This window comes from Leptodactylus fuscus, chromosome 5, assembly GCF_031893055.1.
Source record: "Leptodactylus fuscus isolate aLepFus1 chromosome 5, aLepFus1.hap2, whole genome shotgun sequence".
NCBI lineage: Eukaryota > Metazoa > Chordata > Amphibia > Anura > Leptodactylidae > Leptodactylus > Leptodactylus fuscus.
Genome location: NC_134269.1, coordinates 219,960,130 through 219,981,568, shown reverse-complemented (window position 1 = coordinate 219,981,568; position 21,439 = coordinate 219,960,130). Strand labels below are relative to the sequence as shown.

General features: G+C 49.3%; 2 protein-coding genes across 2 annotated transcripts in view; one reads left to right on the top strand and one right to left on the bottom strand.

Annotated features, from left to right (window-relative positions):
- Positions 1–21,439, top strand: part of WNT5B (Wnt family member 5B) — a 54,462-nt gene that overhangs the window by 22,680 nt on the left and 10,343 nt on the right. Inside the window, exons 2-3 of the mRNA XM_075275473.1 lie at positions 18,895–19,016; positions 20,322–20,569. Of these exons, the coding sequence (XP_075131574.1) occupies positions 18,895–19,016; positions 20,322–20,569 (370 nt within the window). The remainder of the gene's footprint in view (positions 1–18,894; positions 19,017–20,321; positions 20,570–21,439) is intronic.
- FBXL14 (F-box and leucine rich repeat protein 14) lies at positions 5,566–9,047 on the bottom strand. Its single transcript, XM_075275453.1, has one exon. It carries the CDS (start codon positions 8,795–8,797, stop codon positions 7,592–7,594), a length of 1,206 nt encoding a protein of 401 aa, XP_075131554.1. The 5' UTR covers positions 8,798–9,047; the 3' UTR covers positions 5,566–7,591.

Genomic DNA, 21,439 nt, shown 5'->3' with positions numbered 1-21,439 from the left:
TCTGTGATGTCACCGCTCTCTAGTATACGGATAGGCTGAATACTCAGTGCTGTCACCGCTCTCTAGTATACGGATAGGCTGTATTCTCAGTGATGGCACCGCTCTCTAGTATATGGATAGGCTGTATTCTCAGTGATGTCACCGCTCTCTAGTATACGGATAGGCTGTATTCTCAGTGATGTCACTGCTCTCTAGTATATGGATAGGCTGTATTCTCAGTGATGTCACCGCTCTCTAGTATACGGATAGGCTGTATTCTCAGTGATGTCACCGCTCTCTAGTATACGGATAGGCTGTATTCTCAGTGATGTCACCGCTCTCTAGTATACGGATAGGCTGTATTCTCAGTGATGTCACTGCTCTCTAGTATACGGATAGGCTGTATTCTCAGTGATGTCACCGCTCTCTAGTATATGGATAGGCTGTATTCTCAGTGATGTCACCGCTCTCTAGTATATGGATAGGCTGTATTCTCAGTGATGTCACCGCTCTCTAGTATACGGATAGGCTGTATTCTCAGTGATGTCACCGCTCTCTAGTATACGGATAGGCTGAATACTCAGTGCTGTCACCGCTCTCTAGTATATGGATAGGCTGTATTCTCAGTGATGGCACCGCTCTCTAGTATATGGATAGGCTGTATTCTCAGTGATGTCACCGCTCTCTAGTATACGGATAGGCTGTATTCTCAGTGATGTCACTGCTCTCTAGTATATGGATAGGCTGTATTCTCAGTGATGTCACCGCTGCTCTCTAGTATATGGATAGGCTGTATTCTCAGTGATGTCACTGCTCTCTAGTATACGGATAGGCTGTATTCTCAGTGATGTCACCTCTGCTCTCTAGTATACGGATAGGCTGTATTCTCAGTGATGTCACCTCTGCTCTCTAGTATACGGATAGGCTGTATTCTCAGTGATGGCACCGCTCTCTAGTATACGGATAGGCTGAATACTCAGTGCTGTCACCGCTCTCTAGTATACGGATAGGCTGTATTCTCCGTGATGTCACCGCTCTCTAGTATACGGATAGGCTGTATTCTCAGTGATGGCACCGCTCTCTAGTATATGGATAGGCTGTATTCTCAGTGATGTCACCGCTCTCTAGTATACGGATAGGCTGTATTCTCAGTGATGTCACTGCTCTCTAGTATATGGATAGGCTGTATTCTCAGTGATGTCACCGCTCTCTAGTATATGGATAGGCTGTATTCTCAGTGATGTCACCGCTCTCTAGTATACGGATAGGCTGTATTCTCAGTGATGGCACCGCTCTCTAGTATATGGATAGGCTGTATTCTCCGTGATGTCACCGCTCTCTAGTATACGGATAGGCTGTATTCTCAGTGATGTCACTGCTCTCTAGTATACGGATAGGCTGTATTCTCAGTGATGTCACCGCTCTCTAGTATACGGATAGGCTGTATTCTCAGTGATGTCACTGCTCTCTAGTATACGGATAGGCTGTATTCTCAGTGATGTCACCGCTCTCTAGTATAAGGATAGGCTGTATTCTCAGTGATGTCACCGCTGATCTCTAGTATACGGATAGGCTGTATTCTCAGTGATGTCACCGCTGATCTCTAGTATACGGATAGGCTGTATTCTCAGTGATGTCACCGCTGATCTCTAGTATACGGATAGGCTGTATTCTCAGTGATGTCACCGCTGCTCTCTAGTATACGGATAGGCTGTATTCTCAGTGATGTCACCGCTGATCTCTGGTATATAGATAGGCTGTATCCTCAGTGATGTCATCAGTCTGTAGTATACGGATAGGCTGTATAATAACAATTATGTCTCTGTGTCCTCCGCCATGCTCTGTAGTGTTACTTCTTAGGCTCGGGCCTTTGTCCTACATCTGTGGGGTTTGGGGTTGATGTCCTGTGTATTGTACCTATAACATCTTCTGCACATGATGGGGGGGGGGGGGGGGGGGTCCGGCTGCCTTCGCTTGTAGACTACTAGAATCAGTGTTACTATCCAGTCCGTCTGATATTAATATTTGGGTTTGGTGAAGGATTTCATTTAACCTGTTACTAGCCATGGAGACCCCACCCCAGAGCAGCAGGATGTAGATTAGAATCCAGGGCTGGGGCTGCAGGTAGCGGCGGCTCAGCGGGGACTTCTCTGCTAAACATCAGAGTCTGTGCAGATCAAATGTGAGGGCACAGACAGCGCAGCGGATCGGAGCGCTGCCAGGGTAAACTTGTGAGGGGAATTACATTACAGGCCCTTAACCTGCTCACCGCCAGAGCCGGGGGTGTCTGCTATATACTATATACTCTGGTAGGGGAGTTCAGCTCAATAGAGGGTCCTCATTTCTTCTCCAGAGTAGACAGAGGTTACAGAAGGGTCTCTGACGCTGGAGGACCTGTCCTGTGTAATGCCTTATTTCCCCTTTGGGGGCGCTGCAGAGATACTGAACACTGCTAAGTTTTCCTACAGATTACAGGGTCACTTTGTGATCTGATTACAGTTAAGGAACCAATCTAACAAGTAGGGATTGCCGAAAGCAGAGGACCCCTTTATAGTCACTGACTGGTCACATGATGCCAATGATTGTATATTCGCTCTCGCTATCAAATGACGCTCTGATGTATTAGCTGGATGGTTGTCCTGGGTACTCCAGTGTGCCCCTAAATAGCAGGCGTAGTACCCACCCTCTCGCCATATCTAACGTGCTTGTATCCCTTTAAAACTCAAGGAAATGCCCCTTTGCACCCCATAAAGGCCTCCTCCCCCTCTGATCAGCCCCTCCCTGGACTTGTGCGCTTGCATTTTAATTTGTGGTTGGCACCAGGAGCGGGTCCCCCGGGCACAGGGAGGATATTACAGTACGGGCCGATCTATTATTACGGTGATCGGGTTACCGCAGGGTTATTATTAAATCCCGCCTGGATGAGGGAACTCCATTACGTGCCCCTCCATTTATAAGCTAGACGGCTCCCCCTGGAGGTCAAGACGTCACCTACCCCACAGCTTATATACAGGAGATATCAGATATGTGGGGGACAACCTACTGACCAAAGCCTGGCGGCGGGCGATGACCTGTCACTTCTGATCAGTCAGGGTCCGTCCTGTGCCCACCCCGTCTGGCGGTCTCCATTACAGCCGGGGTGGGGGGGCACCAAAATCTCTAATGCAAAGTCTATACAAAGCCCCAGCCAAATACGGATCTGATGGAGCAGCCGTGGGTGGGAATGTTCCTCATTTAAAGGGACCCCCTGACACAGGGGATTGTGTATGCATGGCTGGGTGAGGGAGGGGGCTGCACTGGCTCTGGGGCTTTTAAGTTTCCTGAACAATGGCTGAATCCCCCTCCTCCCACTGCCCAGGCATGGCCATAGCTGTACCGCTGGTCCTGAGGGGCGATGACCCCGGGCCACATGAGGGCATGCCTGAATATTTCCTATGTGTAATGAGACTACAAATCAGCCTCAGATTTTAAGTGTTCTCTATGGGGGAGGGAATGGCTGCAGCCTCATCACTATCCTGGAATTTAGGGTTAATCATAAATTTTGCAAGTTTTTCCCAAAAATAAACTTCTTGACCTTCCCCGGCTGTATCCAGCTGCCGGTACTTGTAAGATAAGAACGCAGTAAAGCAGTGGACTCCAACTGTTGTAAAACTACATCCCCCGGCAGACCCACGGCCATGCAATAACTAGTGAGCCACAGGTTGGAGACACCCCCCCCCCCCCCCAAAGTCCTTCAGTCCAAAATCCTGCTATTAAAAGGTGCATAAGACGGTGACATGTTCCATTTGTACAGCCCCCGATTCACTTATAGAGAGGGGCAATGGTCAGCCGGGCGAGCTCGTGTCGTCACTTACCAAAGTTATAGCAAAAGTTGTCACCATGTTGCTTCAGTAAAGGGTGGAGAGACCCCTCAGGACAGAAGGGGTAGTTGTCCAGGACCAGAAGATAAAAGTTACCGATGACCCATCCAAAGTATCAGATCGGTCACAGTCAGATAACCAGACCCCTGATGTGGCCACTACAAGGTACATGTGAGGACGACAGCGGCAAGCAGATCTGCTAATAATCAAGTGAATGGGAGTCGGGCCAGACCTCTGCACACTGTATACTACTGAGTATATGGACCTCTGCACACTGTATACTACTGAGTATATGGACCTCTGTACACTGTATACTACTGGGCATATGGACCTCTGCACACTGTATACTACCGAGTATATGGACCTCTGCACACTGTATACTACCGAGTATATGGACCTCTGCACACTGTATACTACCGAGTATATGGACCTCTGCACACTGTATACTACTGAGTATATGGACCTCTGCACACTGTATACTACTGAGTATATGGACCTCTGCACACTGTATACTACCGAGTATATAGACCTCTGCACACTGTATACTACTGGGCATATGGACCTCTGCACACTGTATACCACTGAGTATATAGACCTCTGCACACTGTATACTACTGAGTATATAGACCTCTGCACACTGTATACCACTGAGTATACGGACTTCTGCACACTGTATACTACTGGGCGTACGGACCTCTGCACACTGTATACCACTTTCCCTATACAATATAGTGATGCTGCTCGGCCCTGTAGCTCCACTCACACTCACTTGAATAGGAGCAGAGCTGCTTCCGGCTGTATACCTGGTATATAGCTTCTGGCATCCAAAACAGCTGATCAGGACAGGGACCGTACGTCGACCCCGACCAGTCACTATCCATTATCTCCAGGTCCTGCACAACCACTTTAACATTCAAAATAATTTAGCAGCGTGATAAATCTGGTGCAAAGCATGGCCTCATTCCAGCAAGACGTCCTGCTAAAATCCTGCTAGTGCCCCTCTGTCTGTGTATATGGACGGGCCCAGCGGCAGAAACAAGTAAATATTATAGGGTGCCCCTCTAGGTGCTCCCGGCCCTCCCCCTATGCTCAGCGGGTGCATTTACTGCCCTCATGTCACTTTTTGGGCTGTGTTTATTACCCCTGATTACATTGACCTGCTGACCCCAGGTTCTGGAATGTTCCTCTATTGTGTGAGGGTCCCCTACAGTTCTGCTGAGCTCAGTCTGGTCCTTTATGGCCTGAGAGGGAGGAGCCTGACACAGGGATTTGGGTGTCAGGCTCCTCCTCTAAGATCTGTAGTAACTCAGCATTTACCCCAGATCTGCTAAATATCGCCCCCTACCTGCCCAGCATTCGGTGCCTTAGGGCTTGTTCACTTGCAGCAGACTTGTTGGAGCAATGGCCCTATTCCTGCAAATAAAACCGTGCCTGCCATGTGTATGGACTTCTAGACGGGGGTACTCCCAAGACTCCAGGGCTCCCTGACAATGGTCAGACTACATCTCCCAGCATGCCCTGCTCTAGCACACCCACCTATCCCTACATTACAATAATTCGGTATAGACCGCTTTAGTTCAGCCGCCCCCGGCTATTGCAAAACTAGAACTCCCATCAAGTCTTGGCATGCTGGGGGTTGTAGTTTTGCAATCTCTGCCCCCCTCCCCCCAATAGTTGCAATAACACAGGCCACAAGCAGATTTCTCAAAAACATACATCATATTTCCTCTTTTATTATATAAATATCCGTTTAACCTTTTTAACTGTAAGAATATAAAGCGTTTCTCGGAGGATCTTTTATACAAATTCACAGACAGTACAATGAAATTCGGCACGTTTTTCTAGGTGAGATCCAACTGTGGAGATGTTCAGGAAATGGGGGGGGAAATAGAAAATACCAAAAAAAAAAAAAAAAAAATTCCTACCAAGCTGAATGTGATCCACAGAAGAGAGGAAGTGAGGACAGAATCAACCCTAATCTGAGACCGACGGAGGATTGTGCGCCCACTATAGAAAACGCCTCCAAAACTGAAAAAAAAGGTGCACGCGTGTGGGTGGGGGAGGGGTCAGTCTGATGTTTGCATATATAATTTGACTATCGTCGTCAGTCGGAGCTCGGCTTTGCACGTCCTTCAGCAGCAACAGTTAAGAAAGGCAAAATCTGCACTTCGATTCCTAAACTGAAATTGGTCAAACACAGGAAACTTTTACTTCTAAAAGAAAGAAAATAATAAGTTCAGCCATAACTGACAAGGGGGATTATGGGGGATCTGGAGTGTAACCAAATATGGGAAATGAGGGGGTGGGGTCTGCATAAAACCCTTGAATAGGGTGCCAGTACTTTTGCAACAAGAGACAAAATAAGTGTATATACAGGTACGGAGCCTCACATGTACCGCAAGGTTACACGGCCGACAAGGCCGCACGTCCTACAACGGAGTTTGTCGTAGATTTGTTGCAGATTTGACCCTTTGTAACGTAAAAGTGAAATCTGCATCGAGGTCGCCCTATAGGACAGGCGCATTCTATAAAATTGTGGCACATGTGAGACCTCCCTGAAGTCTATGGAATGGGGTATCATGTATGTGGGGTCAGATACAGGAGGTGCTGGCAGCGGATACACTACCCTAATCCTTAGAGTAGACTGTATACACACACTTGTCTATGTATAGGGGTGCAAGTCGTCCTGCCGCTTACCTAGCAGATTGCATATACCGGGATGATCACCCTAAAAACAGCGACCCCCATGTACTCTACAAACCCTCCTGTATTGGCAGCTGAGGGAATAGCAAAACTTTTGCAGCGGGCTGGCAGGGCCTGAGTGGGTTAAATTAAAGGGAATTGTTCCAGGCTTAAGGGACACGATCAATCAGTCTTGTTCTAATGGAGGAGCGGGTGCAGAAACGTCTACAGGAGCAACTAAAAGAAAGACGACATCTTTCCAGTTTAGGCACTAAAAACAAAGAGGGCAAAAAAAAAAATTGAAAACGAGGTAGCCGGCCATAAGGAATATGATGTAGGAAAGTAAAGGAGCCCGTCTCCAGGGACGGTGGGGAATGTGTCGGATAAAAGTTCTTACTGGAAAGTTCCATCTACTTACAAAACATAGAAAAAAAACAAATAAAAAAAACAACAAATAAATTCAGAAATGTTACGGGTGCAGCTCCCATTAACCCTTCCTGATGCTGGAGGGGCGAGGAAGGGTGTCAAGGTGTTGGCATGGGTTACCAGCTTCAGCACCAGGTCTTACATCAGCGGAGGAGTCTATCACTAGTAGTAGGCCCCCTCTCCTGACAACCACCCTGCACGAGAAGGTCATAGGTCGGTGGTCTCAGCATCCGCATGTACAGGGGTGCTGATACTATGCAAAAGTAGTCACGTGGTAACTGAAGATGGAGGCCAAGAAGCGGTGGAGAGATCTAGAGCCTAAAGTAGTGCAGCCCCATGAACAGTACAGAGAGTGTGCCCCACTGCCATGGCGTTGCAGTAGTTTAGGATCCCTACAGTCACTAGCACCATGATGGGTCAGACCATAGGGTGCTGCGAGTAGGTAACCCATGCCACATACTGGGGAGCTCCTTTCATTTAAACCTCTTGCAATACCAATGGTAACAACCACTGCCGGGAGGGGCCATCGCCACTTATCCCCGGCACCGGACACGGCCCAGCTCTTGTGGCCCTAACAGGCAGTATAATGCATCAGTCAAGTCCTAGAATTCTTTTGGGTGGCACGGAGCTGGGCACAGGGGCCCTCACCTGACCTTCTCACTTTCGGTCATCTGCCACAGCCCCAGGTTGAGCACTTTGAGGCAAGGCAGCTGCGTGATGCGCTCCAGTCCCCTCTTGGTGATACGGGTACACCCGTACAGATCAATGCCAGTCAGCTGTACCAGGTGCTCGGCTATAAGCTCCAGGCTCTTGTCTGTGATGCGGACACACTGGCCGATGTTCAGGGTCCTCAGAGAGTGCATCTGCCGCACCATCCGGTTGATGCCGTCATCGCTGATGTGACAGGAGCAGAGGGACAGGGACTTGAGTCCATACAAGCCCTGGGAGATGTATGCCAGGCTCTGGTCGCCCACCTTGTCACAGAAGGACACGTCCAAGCCAGTCAGTCGCAGGAAGCTGCCCATGGCCAGGTGCATAATGCCCGTATCGCTGATGTTGTCGCAGCTGCGCAGATTCAGGCTCTTCAGTCCCCGCATGTGGGATAGGTGCAGCAACCCGGCGTCCGATATCCCACCACAGAAACTGAGGTTGAGCACCCGCAATCCCTGCAGCCCCCGGGAGATGTGCTTGAGGGCCAGGTCAGTCAGTTTCTGGCAGTCCTGCAGGGTGAGCTGCTCCAGGCTCAGGCAGCCCTCTGCGGCGCTACGGGTCATCCCAGCCAGGTGGCCAATGCCCACGTCAGAGACATGGCGACAGCTGCGCAGGTTGAGGCTCTTGAGGCCGTGGAGCCCCCAGGCGATGAGCAGCAGCCCTGTGTTGGTGATATTGGAGCAGCCCCCCAGCTCTAGCACCTCCAGCCGCTTCAGGTACTGGGCGATCCGGCCCAGGCTGCTGTCGGTGATCTGCTTGCACAGGCTGAGGTTGAGGGAGCGCAGAGAAGAGATCTCCTGCACGAAGGCGTGGCCCAGCCCGTTGTCGGTCAGGTTGTAGCAGCCGCTCAGGTTCAGGCTCTCGATGTCGGGCAGGCCCTGGATGACGTAGCTGAGGGAGCGGCGCAGGCTCAGGATCTGCACCCGCCGGATACCCCGGGCCTGCAGGCTGGGGAACAGGGACGGGTTGGCGCGGCGGAGGTGCAGCTTGGCCTCGGTCCCCCGCCACACCGACTTGTGGTAGGCCGCGTCCCGCCAGGCCACGCACACCTGAGCCGCCCGGCCCTTGTCTCGGACATCCAGGTAGCTGAAGATCATGGCCAGCAGCTCCGGGAACAGGCAGGAGATGTGGGTCTCCATCCCGGCATCCCCCCCTGACTAGGCCGCGGCCTGGCGAGCGTCGTGCTGCCTGAGGCGATGTGTGCGGGCAGGAGCGCGCCTCTTCGCCGTCGGTCTCTCAGTCTCTGGTCAGCCCGGCCCCGCTCTCCACACCATGGCGGGGCCCCGGCATCGTCCGCTGCTCGGCTCCTTCTCCGTCTCACGTCAGCGATACACAGCAGCAGCCGCCGGCCGGAGCCCTGACTGGACCGTTAATGCGCGGCGTGCGCGCTGCCGTCGCCCTACGTGCGCATCTCCGCCGTGGGGGTCCGGTCTGAGCATGCGCACATGAAATAGACAGGAGGTGTCATGGGCGGAGACAAGAAGCTGAAGTCGCCGATGCGCATGCGTCTACTAGAGCGCGCCGCCGAGAGCTCGGGAGCAAAGAGGGGGCGTGGCCGCGGGCGGGATTTGCGGCTTCTTTGTCTGAGGCGCAGTAGACTTGTTACCATGGAGACCGACCCCCTTCCCCACCTCCCTTCAGTTTCCTTCCTGTTTAACCCTCTCGAGGCCGATGTGACAGGAAAAGAGTTGTAGTCACCGGAGTGTGAGAAAGTGAGTGTCACCTCAGAGTCTGTCAGCAGTGTCACCTCAGAGTCTGTCAGCAGTGTCACCTCAGAGTCTGTCAGCAGTGTCACCTCAGAGTCTGTCAGCAGTGTCACCTCAGAGTCTGTCAGCAGCGTCACCTCAGAGTCTGTCAGCAGTGTCACCTCAGAGTCTGTCACCGGTGTCACCTCAGAGTCTGTCAGCAGCGTCACCTCAGAGTCTGTCAGTAGTGTCACCTCAGAGTCTGTCAGCAGTGTCACCTCAGAGTCTGTCAGTAGTGTCACCTCAGAGTCTGTCAGCAGTGTCACCTCAGAGTCTGTCAGTAGTGTCACCTCAGAGTCTGTCAGCAGTGTCACCTCAGAGTCTGTCACCGGTGTCACCTCAGAGTCTGTCAGCAGTGTCACCTCAGAGTCTGTCACCGGCGTCACCTCAGAGTCTGTCAGCGGCGTCACCTCAGAGTCTGTCAGCAGTGTCACCTCAGAGTCTGTCAGCGGCGTCACCTCAGAGTCTGTCACCAGCGTCACCTCAGAGTCTGTCAGCAGTGTCACCTCAGAGTCTGTCAGCAGTGTCACCTCAGAGTCTGTCACCAGCGTCACCTCAGAGTCTGTCAGCAGTGTCACCTCAGAGTCTGTCAGCGGCGTCACCTCAGAGTCTGTCACCAGCGTCACCTCAGAGTCTGTCAGCGGCGTCACCTCAGAGTCTGTCAGCGGTGTCACCTCAGAGTCTGTCAGCGGCGTCACCTCAGAGTCTGTCACCAGCGTCACCTCAGAGTCTGTCAGCAGTGTCACCTCAGAGTCTGTCACCGGTGTCACCTCAGAGTCTGTCAGCAGTGTCACCTCAGAGTCTGTCAGCAGTGTCACCTCAGAGTCTGTCACCGGTGTCACCTCAGAGTCTGTCACCGGTGTCACCTCAGAGTCTGTCAGTAGTATCACCTCAGAGTCTGTCACCAGTGTCACCTCAGAGTCTGTCAGTAGTATCACCTCAGAGTCTGTCAGCAGCGTCACCTCAGAGTCTGTCAGCAGCGTCACCTCAGAGTCTGTCAGCAGTGTCACCTCAGAGTCTGTCACCTGTGTCACCTCAGAGTCTGTCAGCAGTGTCACCTCAGAGTCTGTCAGCGGCGTCACCTCAGAGTCTGTCAGCGGCGTCACCTCAGAGTCTGTCAGCGGTGTCACCTCAGAGTCTGTCAGACGGTCAGTGTTATAAGGAGACATGAAAATTATTAGAAATCTGCAGAGAATGGTATTAACCCTATAATAGACTACATAGGACAATATGGTGAGGTCATAAAAATGAAAATACCGTAACTCAAGTCTGTGAGCGGTGATAATACCGCAATAATAACGCCATAAAACAAGATGGGCATTACAGCGCTATTCACACAGGTGTTCTGTCACATCTGGTGTCCAGTGAACTTACTATGGGGTCCGACAGGTTTTGGTACAACCTCCACCCGTGTGTGATATACCATACATGTACCGTATATCGCCCAACAGGATATTCATTTTACACACATGATGTGCAGATAATTTCTTGTCCATAGTGGAGGCGCCAACAGCAGCGACACCCCAAAAACTCCCCGCACACGGGCGACATACAGCCAACAGCATAACAAGTCACTGAGGGGCCCCATAACAACCTGAAACTGGGCCACACCTCTAATACACACAGTGATGTCACAGTACAGAGATAATACACACAGTGATGTCACAGTACAGGATAATACACACAGTGATGTCACAGTACAGAGATAATACACACAGTGATGTCACAGTACAGAGATAATACACACAGTGATGTCACAGTACAGAGATAATACACACAGTGATGTCACAGTACAGGATAATACACACAGTGATGTCACAGTACAGGATAATACACACAGTGATGTCACAGTACAGAGATAATACACACAGTGATGTCACAGTACAGGATAATACACACAGTGATGTCACAGTACAGAGATAATACACACAGTGATGTCACAGTACAGAGATAATACACACAGTGATGTCACAGTACAGGATAATACACACAGTGATGTCACAGTACAGAGATAATACACACAGTGATGTCATAGTACAGAGATAATACATACAGTGATGTCACAGTACAGAGATAATACACATGGTGATGTCACAGTACAGGATAATACACACAGTGATGTCACAGTACAGAGATAATACACACGGTGATGTCACAGTACAGAGATAATACACACAGTGATGTCACAGTACAGGATAATACACACAGTGATGTCACAGTACAGAGATAATACACACGGTGATGTCACAGTACAGGATAATACACACGGTGATGTCACAGTATAGGATAATACACACGGTGATGTCACAGTACAGAGATAATACACACAGTGATGTCACAGTACAGAGATAATACACACAGTGATGTCACAGTACAGAGATAATACACACGGTGATGTCACAGTACAGGATAATACACACGGTGATGTCACAGTACAGGATAATACACACGGTGATGTCACAGTACAGAGATAATACACACAGTGATGTCACAGTACAGGATAATACACACAGTGATGTCACAGTACAGGATAATACACACAGTGATGTCACAGTACAGGATAATACACACAGTGATGTCACAGTACAGGATAATACACACAGTGATGTCACAGTACAGAGATAATACACACAGTGATGTCACAGTACAGGATAATACACACAGTGATGTCACAGTACAGGATAATACACACAGTGATGTCACAGTACAGAGATAATACACACAGTGATGTCACAGTACAGGATAATACACACAGTGATGTCACAGTACAGGATAATACACACAGTGATGTCACAGTACAGAGATAATACACACAGTGATGTCACAGTACAGGATAATACACACAGTGATGTCACAGTACAGGATAATACACACAGTGATGTCACAGTACAGGATAATACACACAGTGATGTCACAGTACAGGATAATACACACAGTGATGTCACAGTACAGGATAATACACACAGTGATGTCACAGTACAGGATAATACACACAGTGATGTCACAGTACAGGATAATACACACAGTGATGTCACAGTACAGGATAATACACACAGTGATGTCACAGTACAGGATAATACACACAGTGATGTCACAGTACAGAGATAATACACACAGTGATGTCACAGTACAGGATAATACACACAGTGATGTCACAGTGCAGAGATAATACACACAGTGATGTCACAGTGCAGGGATAATACACACAGTGATGTCACAGTGCAGGGATAATACACACAGTGATGTCACAGTGCAGGGATAATACACACAGTGATGTCACAGTACAGGGATAATACACACAGTGATGTCACAGTGCAGGGATAATACACACAGTGATGTCACAGTGCAGGGATAATACACACAGTGATGTCACAGTACAGGATAATACACACAGTGATGTCACAGTACAGGATAATACACACAGTGATGTCACAGTACAGGATAATACACACAGTGATGTCACAGTACAGAGATAATACACACAGTGATGTCACAGTACAGGATAATACACACAGTGATGTCACAGTGCAGAGATAATACACACAGTGATGTCACAGTGCACGGATAATACACACAGTGATGTCACAGTGCACGGATAATACACACAGTGATGTCACAGTGCAGGGATAATACACACAGTGATGTCACAGTGCAGGGATAATACACACAGTGATGTCACAGTACAGGGATAATACACACAGTGATGTCACAGTACAGGGATAATACACACAGTGATGTCACAGTGCAGGGATAATACACACAGTGATGTCACAGTACAGGATAATACACACAGTGATGTCACAGTACAGGATAATACACACAGTGATGTCACAGTACAGAGATAATACACACAGTGATGTCACAGTACAGGATAATACACACAGTGATGTCACAGTACAGAAATAATACAAACTGTGTTCAAGGAACTCATTGAAATCAATGGTGCTTTTTTCAGCACTGAAATTCCACACCAAATTCCTCACCATTTTCCTCCGTGTGAATGGACTCTTAGGGCTAGTTCACACGTGAACTGCCCGCGCGGGTTTTGACACAGAGAGAGACGCGGCTCGCCGCGTCTCTCTCTTGTCAAAACCCGCCCGCCGCGACCATCGCTGTCGCTGTCAGCTTAACCCTCCGCTGTCGGCTCAAATGAATGAGCCGACATAGGAGAGAGCTGCAGAGAGCTGAGCCTGCGCGGCTTCCGCCTGAAGAAAGGACATGTCCTTTCTTTTCTCCGCTAGCAGCAGCTCACCGCTAGCGGAGAACAGAAGCCCGGCGGTCTCCATAGACCACCATTATAAGGGGAGGTTTAGGAGGCGAAATCCGCTGTCAAAAACCTCCCCTTATACTCACGTGTGAACTAGCCCTAATGGTAATCCATTGATTTATCTGCCCTCAGTGACAGGCTGGTGGTTCCCTCTGCTGGTCAGGTGATGAACTGCACACAATGTCTTGTGATTATAATGCATACAGGTATTCTATCCTACTTCCTATCCTACTATTATAAATGTGAAAGTTTGTGTGTTTGTTACTCTTTCATGCAAAAACGGTTGAATGGATTTGGATAACATTTGTCCCATAGATACTCTGTAACCTGGAGTAACACATCGGCTACTTTTCATCCCGGTAAATGACATGGCTTCACCACTGTTATGAATTTATGTTCACATACTATATTACACTGCAGGAGATTTCAGCTATTTTCAGTTTTGCTGATAAAGCCGAGTCTGTTATCTCTCTCTATAAACTCACAGAAGCTGCTCAGATACTGAGATAGGAAAACCCCTTTCATCCCAATTGCCAGATGTAGCAGAGCTGTGTATATACAGATGTAGCAGAGCTGTGTATGTACAGATGTAGCAGAGCTGTGTATGTACAGATGTAGCAGAGCTGTGTATGTACAGATGTAGCAGAGCTGTGTATGTACAGATGTAGCAGAGCTGTGTATGTACAGATGTAGTAGAGCTTGAAAACGGCTCAACGAATTTGGATAAAATTTGGCACATAGATAGATTGTAACCTTGATTAACACATAGAATACTTTTTCTCCCGGTAAATGACATGGCTTCACGACTTCATTTATGTTACACTAGCTCCTGCCCGTGACTTCAGAATTGGGTCCAGAGAGTAATAAACAATGAATGGGATAAAACAATGTCGCCGCGTTGTAATAGAGAGGAATAGCTGCAGTTTTGCATTTAAGTCATTAGGTATTTGATATACTGATATATTGATATATAGATATATCTGCCACCAGTCCTTGGACATACAGGACCTTCTATCTGCCCTGGTGCAGTTCCGCCATCTGCCAGTAGTGGTCACTCTATACTACAGTCCACAAGGCCGCTGTCAGTCAGAGCTGGAGATGTCAGTAAGATGGGACCGCAGCGAGATCCAATCCCGTCCTGTCAATCGCAGTTTTAGACGAAAAGTCACTTTTTGTTCGCCGAGGATGTAGAAAATACTGATGTCATGGCGAAAGTGGCGTCTGGTGCGACTGACCCTGATAGCAGACGGGCATGGCTTCTCTCCGCTGCCACTTTATCCTTGACATTTAACCCATTACTGGACATCCATGGCGTATGATAGAGCAGGGCATGCTGGGAGTTGTAGTTTCCAACAAGAAGAGCTGCACATGGAAACCACCGGATAAATCTGATTCTGGGAAAGCTGGGTGACAGTCAACACATCTGCCGTCATTTCTATTTTATAGAGGACAGTATTGCTGACACCCAAGTCTCAGCACCCAGCAGTAAGGCCATCAGTATACCAGGATTGTCTGATATCAGCAGGGGGCGCCCTTTTACCTGTCACTCTATCCATTTCCAGGAGGAACAAGAGAGGAACAAAACAACATCAACGAATTATTATCCAATACAACCAGTTTCTTGGATAAACCAACTAAAATGATTTCTGGGTCCCCTAGGACCTTACAAATGTGGGTGTCAGGAGAGGTGACCGATACGCTGAGTACGTCCCCTGGTAGGTTGTGTCGTCTGAGCCCTTCGGAGGGCGCTGTGCCCAGGGTTTGTTATGAGCAGGACAGTGACCCTACCATTTCCCTCATACCACAGCGGCTCATCCGCCGCGCTCCACTGGACAAGCTTACAGAACAGATGCCAGAGAAAGACCATAAATCTCCCGTGGCGTCATTGTATGAGGAATGGCAGCGATGCGGCACCGGTGATGTCATACAAAAATGAGGCAGAACGTTTACAGACCACCTGCTCCCGGCACCACGGCCCCCATCATACCGGAATAAAGGGGGAAATCAGACAGCGCAACGTCTGCGCCACCTGCGTCCACAGACACACAACATCTGCCAGCCAGGTGAGGTCAGCGGTGCAGGTACAGGGGGCGCCCTACTCAAACAAACAGACACAAATCTCCATGACGGGCTGGCACACAGTCAGGAATAGAAGCCCAAATCCTCTGTATAGTAAGGGGGGGGCTCTCCTGCCCCTAAAATATGACCAGGAAATACAAGGCTTTCCTTCTTATATCTGCACTTGGGAGAGCTGGGTAACAAATAATATGGAGATGAACAGTAATACCAGACTGACAGGGGGGGCGTAGTTGTAGAAGGCAGCCATGTTACATGTTCCATCAGTTTGTCTCCCAAGATTCCTTCATATTGACCTTAAATCAAACTAATCTGGCTGAGAGGCAGCTTGCTGCATGAGAAACCTTCTCCGTTTCTACCAAGAATACTAAACCTCACCCTTATATGTCTGGATATGTTTTACTGCATGAGAAATGATACCCAACTTTGATGAGAACCCAGGACTCTGAATCCTGCTGCTTTATATCTGGCTAGGAGGAAGCTTGCTGCATGGGGAACCTTCTCCAACTCTACCAAGCATGCTAAGCTTTTCCCTTTATATTTGGCAGGGAGGCAACTTGCCACATTAGCAATCATCCCCAACTGTAATATGAATCAAAGCCTGCTATACCCTACTCCGTTATACCTGGCTGGGAGGCAGCCTGCTGAATTAGCAAGCATTCACATGTATAATACAAGACCAAAACCTTACTCCGCTATATGTGGCTGGGAGGCAGCTTTCTGCATGAGGAGTTTTTTCACCTGTATTATGAGGCCAGGTATGTTAAACTCTTCCCATATATAAGTGGCTGAGAGGCAGCTTGCTGCAAAAGGAACCTTGTCCATCTGTATTTTGAGGCTAGACCCTCGTTTTTGCCTGATTGGGAGACATCTTACTACCTGAAAAATCATTCCAACTCTAATGTGAGTGCAACCCTGCCCTTTTATATCTAGCTGGGGGGCATCGGCCTTCGTCAACCCCAACTGTAATGTAAGTCCAAGTATACTAAGCCCTATACATTTATATACAGCTGGGAGGCAGCTTGCTGCATGAGAAACCTTCATCTGTAATGTGAGGCCCTTCTGGACCAGCCCCAGAGTTATTTCTTTCTGGATCATTTGTAATAGTGATCGGTAATGGGGTCTATAGGACGGTAAAGGGTTAAGGCCGTATTTCCACGTAGAGCCGCAGACTGTGTGTATTTATCCTGGACAGTAATGCTTCTGATTTGATGTATACACTCACAGGCCAATTGGGGGGCCGCCTGTCTCGGGGGCCTCTCTGTGTGCCGGGGATATCTGACACATGCCAAGTGTGACTTTCCGTGTTGTGATGAATCCAGGACATTACTGTGATGGTGTTTATACATTTGGAGGTGCTGGGTAGATATATGGGGAACCGCGACGGGGGCAGACATGAGGCCTTATATGTGTGTCTGGGGGCCGTGTCACCCTATGATGTCATCGGCAGTCAGGAATCCCAGAGCTGGATCAGTACAGAACCGAGAGCGACAGGCAGCTGCGTTACATCATGGATACGTCACCTTTACACTGTGCGCTGCCAAGGTGCCCATTACTGTGCCAGACTCTGTATCACTGCCCAGTGTAGTGGAATAGTCTGCAAGCATCATGGCCGCTCATACTAGAACAGAATAGTGGATCTGTGGCTAATGCAGAGCAGGGCATGCTGGGAATTGTAGTTTGTCAACAATTGGAGAGACTCAGGTGGGAGATCCAAGAACTAGAAGATTTTATGGAACCAGAAGGGGTTACAGGCCAGGACGGCGGTCACCCAGCTTTCCTAAAGTCCTCACTGGTAGAGCTGGGGTGGTCACTGTAAGGAGCGATCCCCAGACTGTCTCTTTGCTCTATGTGATAGTCTCTCCACCCTCAGATTGTGACAGTCTCTTTAGTGTCCGGTCTCCGGTCTGTCCTGTATATCTCACCACTGATACCCCTGTATGTGACAGTCTGGCCTGTGTATGTCAGTCTCTCTCTCTATGGCGGTCTCTTCCCCTGGAGTCTTACACTTGTATGTTGCAGTGTGTGACGCTCTCACTGTCTGTTTCTGACTGTCTCTGCTATATGTATTGATCCTTTAGTCTGTCTCTTCTTATTTGCCCTTTGCAGGGTCTGTGACTGTCTCTCTCTATATGTAACAGTCTCCCTGTGGCTAACTCTCTTCTCTCTCTGACTTTTTGTCCCTATATATGGCCGCCCTATGTATGATCTGTGACTGTCTCCCCCTTGTGGGCCGCCCCCCGTATTGCCTGTAGCAGTCTCTCTCTCCTCTCTCTGTCTCCGCCTTGTGGTTGCCCCCCGTATTGTCTGTAGCAGTCTCTCCTCTCTCTGTCTCCCCCTTGTGGCCGCCACCTGTAGCAGTCTCTCTCTCCTCTCTCTGTCTCCCCCTTGTGGCTGCCCCCCGTATTGTCTGTAGCAGTCTCTCCTTTCTCTGTCTCCCCCTTGTGGCTGCCCCCTGTATTATCTGTAGCAGTCTCTCTCTCCTCTCTCTGTCTCCCTCTTGTGGCTGCCCCCCGTATTGTCTGTAGCAGTCTCTCTGTCTCCCCCTTGTGGCCGCCACCTGTAGCAGTCTCTCTCTCCTCTCTCTGTCTCCCCCTTGTGGCTGCCCCCCGTATTGTCTGTAGCAGTCTCTCTCTCCTCTCTCTGTCTCCCCCTTGTGGCTGCCCCCCGTATTGTCTGTAGCAGTCTCTCCTCTCTCTGTCTCCCCCTTGTGGCTGCCCCCCGTATTATCTGTAGCAGTTTCTCTCTCCTCTCTCTGTTTCCCCCTTGTGGCTGCCCCCCGTATTGTCTGTAGCAGTCTCTCTCTCTCCTCTCTCTGTCTCCCCCTTGTGGCTGCCCCTCGTATTGTCTGTAGCAGTCTCTCTTTCTCCTCTCTCTGTTTCCCCCTTGTGGCCGCCCCCTGTAGTGTCTGTAGCGTCTCTCTGTCTCCCCCTTGTGGCCGCCTCCAGTATTATCTGTGGCCCCCGCACTCGCCGCCGCTGCTTTCCCTTCCCCAGGTAATAAATTGTTAATGATTCCGTTGGAGTGAGTGCAGCGCCCGGAGTGCCCGGCAGGGGGAGACAGAGCGCAGCCCCCGCCTCCTCCTCCTCCTCGCCGGCTCTGGCAGGACCCTCACTCATCAGTCTCATCTCAGTCTCCTTCTCACCAGGGACCCCTGAGCTGCTGGAGATCCGAGGAGCCGCGCTGTCCCGGGGGCAGCATGAGGGGGAGCTCACTGGTCCTGCTGCTGGTCACTGCCCTCCTGCCCCTGGTCGGGGCAAACTCCTGGTGGTGAGTACCTGGGGCAATTCTGGGACAGGGTAAGAGGAGCAAACTGTGTGTGTGCAGGGGGTCACTGTGATAAATGAGGGGGGCAAAAAGTGCTAGGATATATGGGGGGTCACTGTGATATATGGGGGGGGGGGGGGTCTATACAGTGCTAGAGTATATCGGGGTCACTGATATATGGGGGGGGGGTCTATACAGTGCTAGGATATATCAGGGGGTCACTGTGATATATGGGGGGGGTCTATACAGTGCTAGAGTATATCAGGGGGTCACTGTGATAAATGAGGGGGGCAAAAAGTGCTAGGATATATGGGGGGTCACTGTGATATATGGGGGGGGGGTCTATACAGTGCTAGAGTATATCGGGGTCACTGATATATGGGGGGGTTCTATACAGTGCTAGGATATATCAGGGGGTCACTGTGATATATGGGGGGGGTCTATACAGTGCTAGAGTATATCAGGGGGTCACTGATATATGAGGGGGTGTCTGTAAAGTGTCTGATACATTGTTACTATGGGGTACAGGGGTAGATTCGGGGGGGGGGGGGTGCATGATGAGGGGTTGCTCCGCAAACCATAGACAGGGGACATGGAGTCACCTATGGGAGGGGGTGATATAAGATTGGGGGTCTGACTAGATTATAGCACAAGTATATGCAGGATATAGTGACATGGGGGGGGGGCACTGCATGTACAAGGGGGTAATAGAGGCAACTACTGTATAAGACAAGGGTTAGAAGATCTTGACACAATGTTGCAGCTATATACATATATAGGGGAGGGGGCTGCTGGCTACGTTGTTACACAGGTATATAAGTTATGGGCTGGGCAGGTGACAGTGATGTAATGGGGTATAAACTGTGCACAGGTGATATATTGGGGGGGGGGGCGCTATAGAGTTGTATACAGACAGTGCAGGTGATATGGGAGGGGGCTGCTGGCTACCTGTGATATAGGGCTGTAGTACTGATAGACTGTAGAGTGTCAGCTCTTGTGCCCCAGTATTATTATTACTTGATACTTTCTATGTAACCTCCTCGTGTCTAAGTTTGTTTTGTGCCCCTTTTATGCAGAGCGCCCCCATCTGTGAGGCTCAGTAAGACCCTAAAGACCCCCACACGTCATATATGTGTGTCTATATAGAGGCTCATGGGGAGGGGCTGACAACCTCCAGGATAGTAAAGTATTTAAAGGGATAGTCCCTCTTACCTCCGTATCATGGTAATGGGGTGCACACGTGTATATTATATGATGTGGACGGAGTCGCCCTTGTTCTCTTCTCTCACCCACTTCTGTGTTTTCCAGGTCTTTGGCTCTGAACCCCATACAGCGGCCTGAGATGTATATAATCGGGGCGCAGCCGCTGTGCAGTCAGCTGAGCGGCCTCTCCCCCGGCCAGAGGAAGCTCTGTCACCTATACCAGGACCACATGGTGTATATAGGGGAGGGGGCCAAGACCGGCATTAAAGAATGTCAGCACCAATTCAAGCAGAGGAGATGGAACTGCAGCACCGTGGACAACGCCTCCGTATTCGGGAGAGTCATGCAAATAGGTAAGAGCACCCCAAAATACAGGTCACCCCGTCTGACAGGTTGTGAAGTATTATACTCTGCTGCCTCATAGCTGTATCTGATTCTAGGAAAGCTGGGTGATGGCCACTATTACAGTACATGCACAATAGGTCACTCAGCTTTCCTAGGCTCCTGAATGGTAAATATTCAGCCCTTCAATATATTTCTGAGTAACGAGAGAGATGAGACAATAATCCCAGGAATCAGCAATACTCACAGGTGTAGTCACCCAGCTTTCCAGGAAACAGATAATCAGTGTTATAAAAAAAAAAAAAAAAACCCTGACAAGTCGAGCTGGCCATAAGAGCGACAGCGACAAAACAGCCGGGGTCATCCTGGGAGATGTAGTACTCCGACACCTACCTACACATATTATATGGAATGGACAGTGCACAGTACTACTTCTCTTGTCCTGTATATATGGACAGTGCACAGTACCACTTCTCTATCCTGTATATATGGACAGTGCACAGTACTACTTCTCTAGTCCTGTATATATGGACAGTGCACAGTACTACTTCTCTTGTCCTGTATATATGGACAGTACACAGTACTACTTCTCTTCTCCTGTATATATGGACAGTGCACAGTACTACTTCTCTTCTCCTGTATATATGGACAGTACACAGTACTACTTCTCTTCTCCTGTATATATGGACAGTGCACAGTACTACTTCTCTTCTCCTGTATATATGGACAGTGCACAGTACTACTTCTCTTCTCCTGTATATATGGACAGTGCACAGTACTACTTCTCTTGTCCTGTATATATGGACAGTGCACAGTACTACTTCTCTAGTCCTGTATATATGGACAGTGCACAGTACCACTTCTCTAGTCCTGTATATATG

Bases quoted from the DNA above. Each gene is read 5' to 3' on its own strand.
- FBXL14 (XM_075275453.1), bottom strand. From the start codon at position 8,797: ATGGAGACCCACATCTCCTGCCTGTTCCCGGAGCTGCTGGCCATGATC.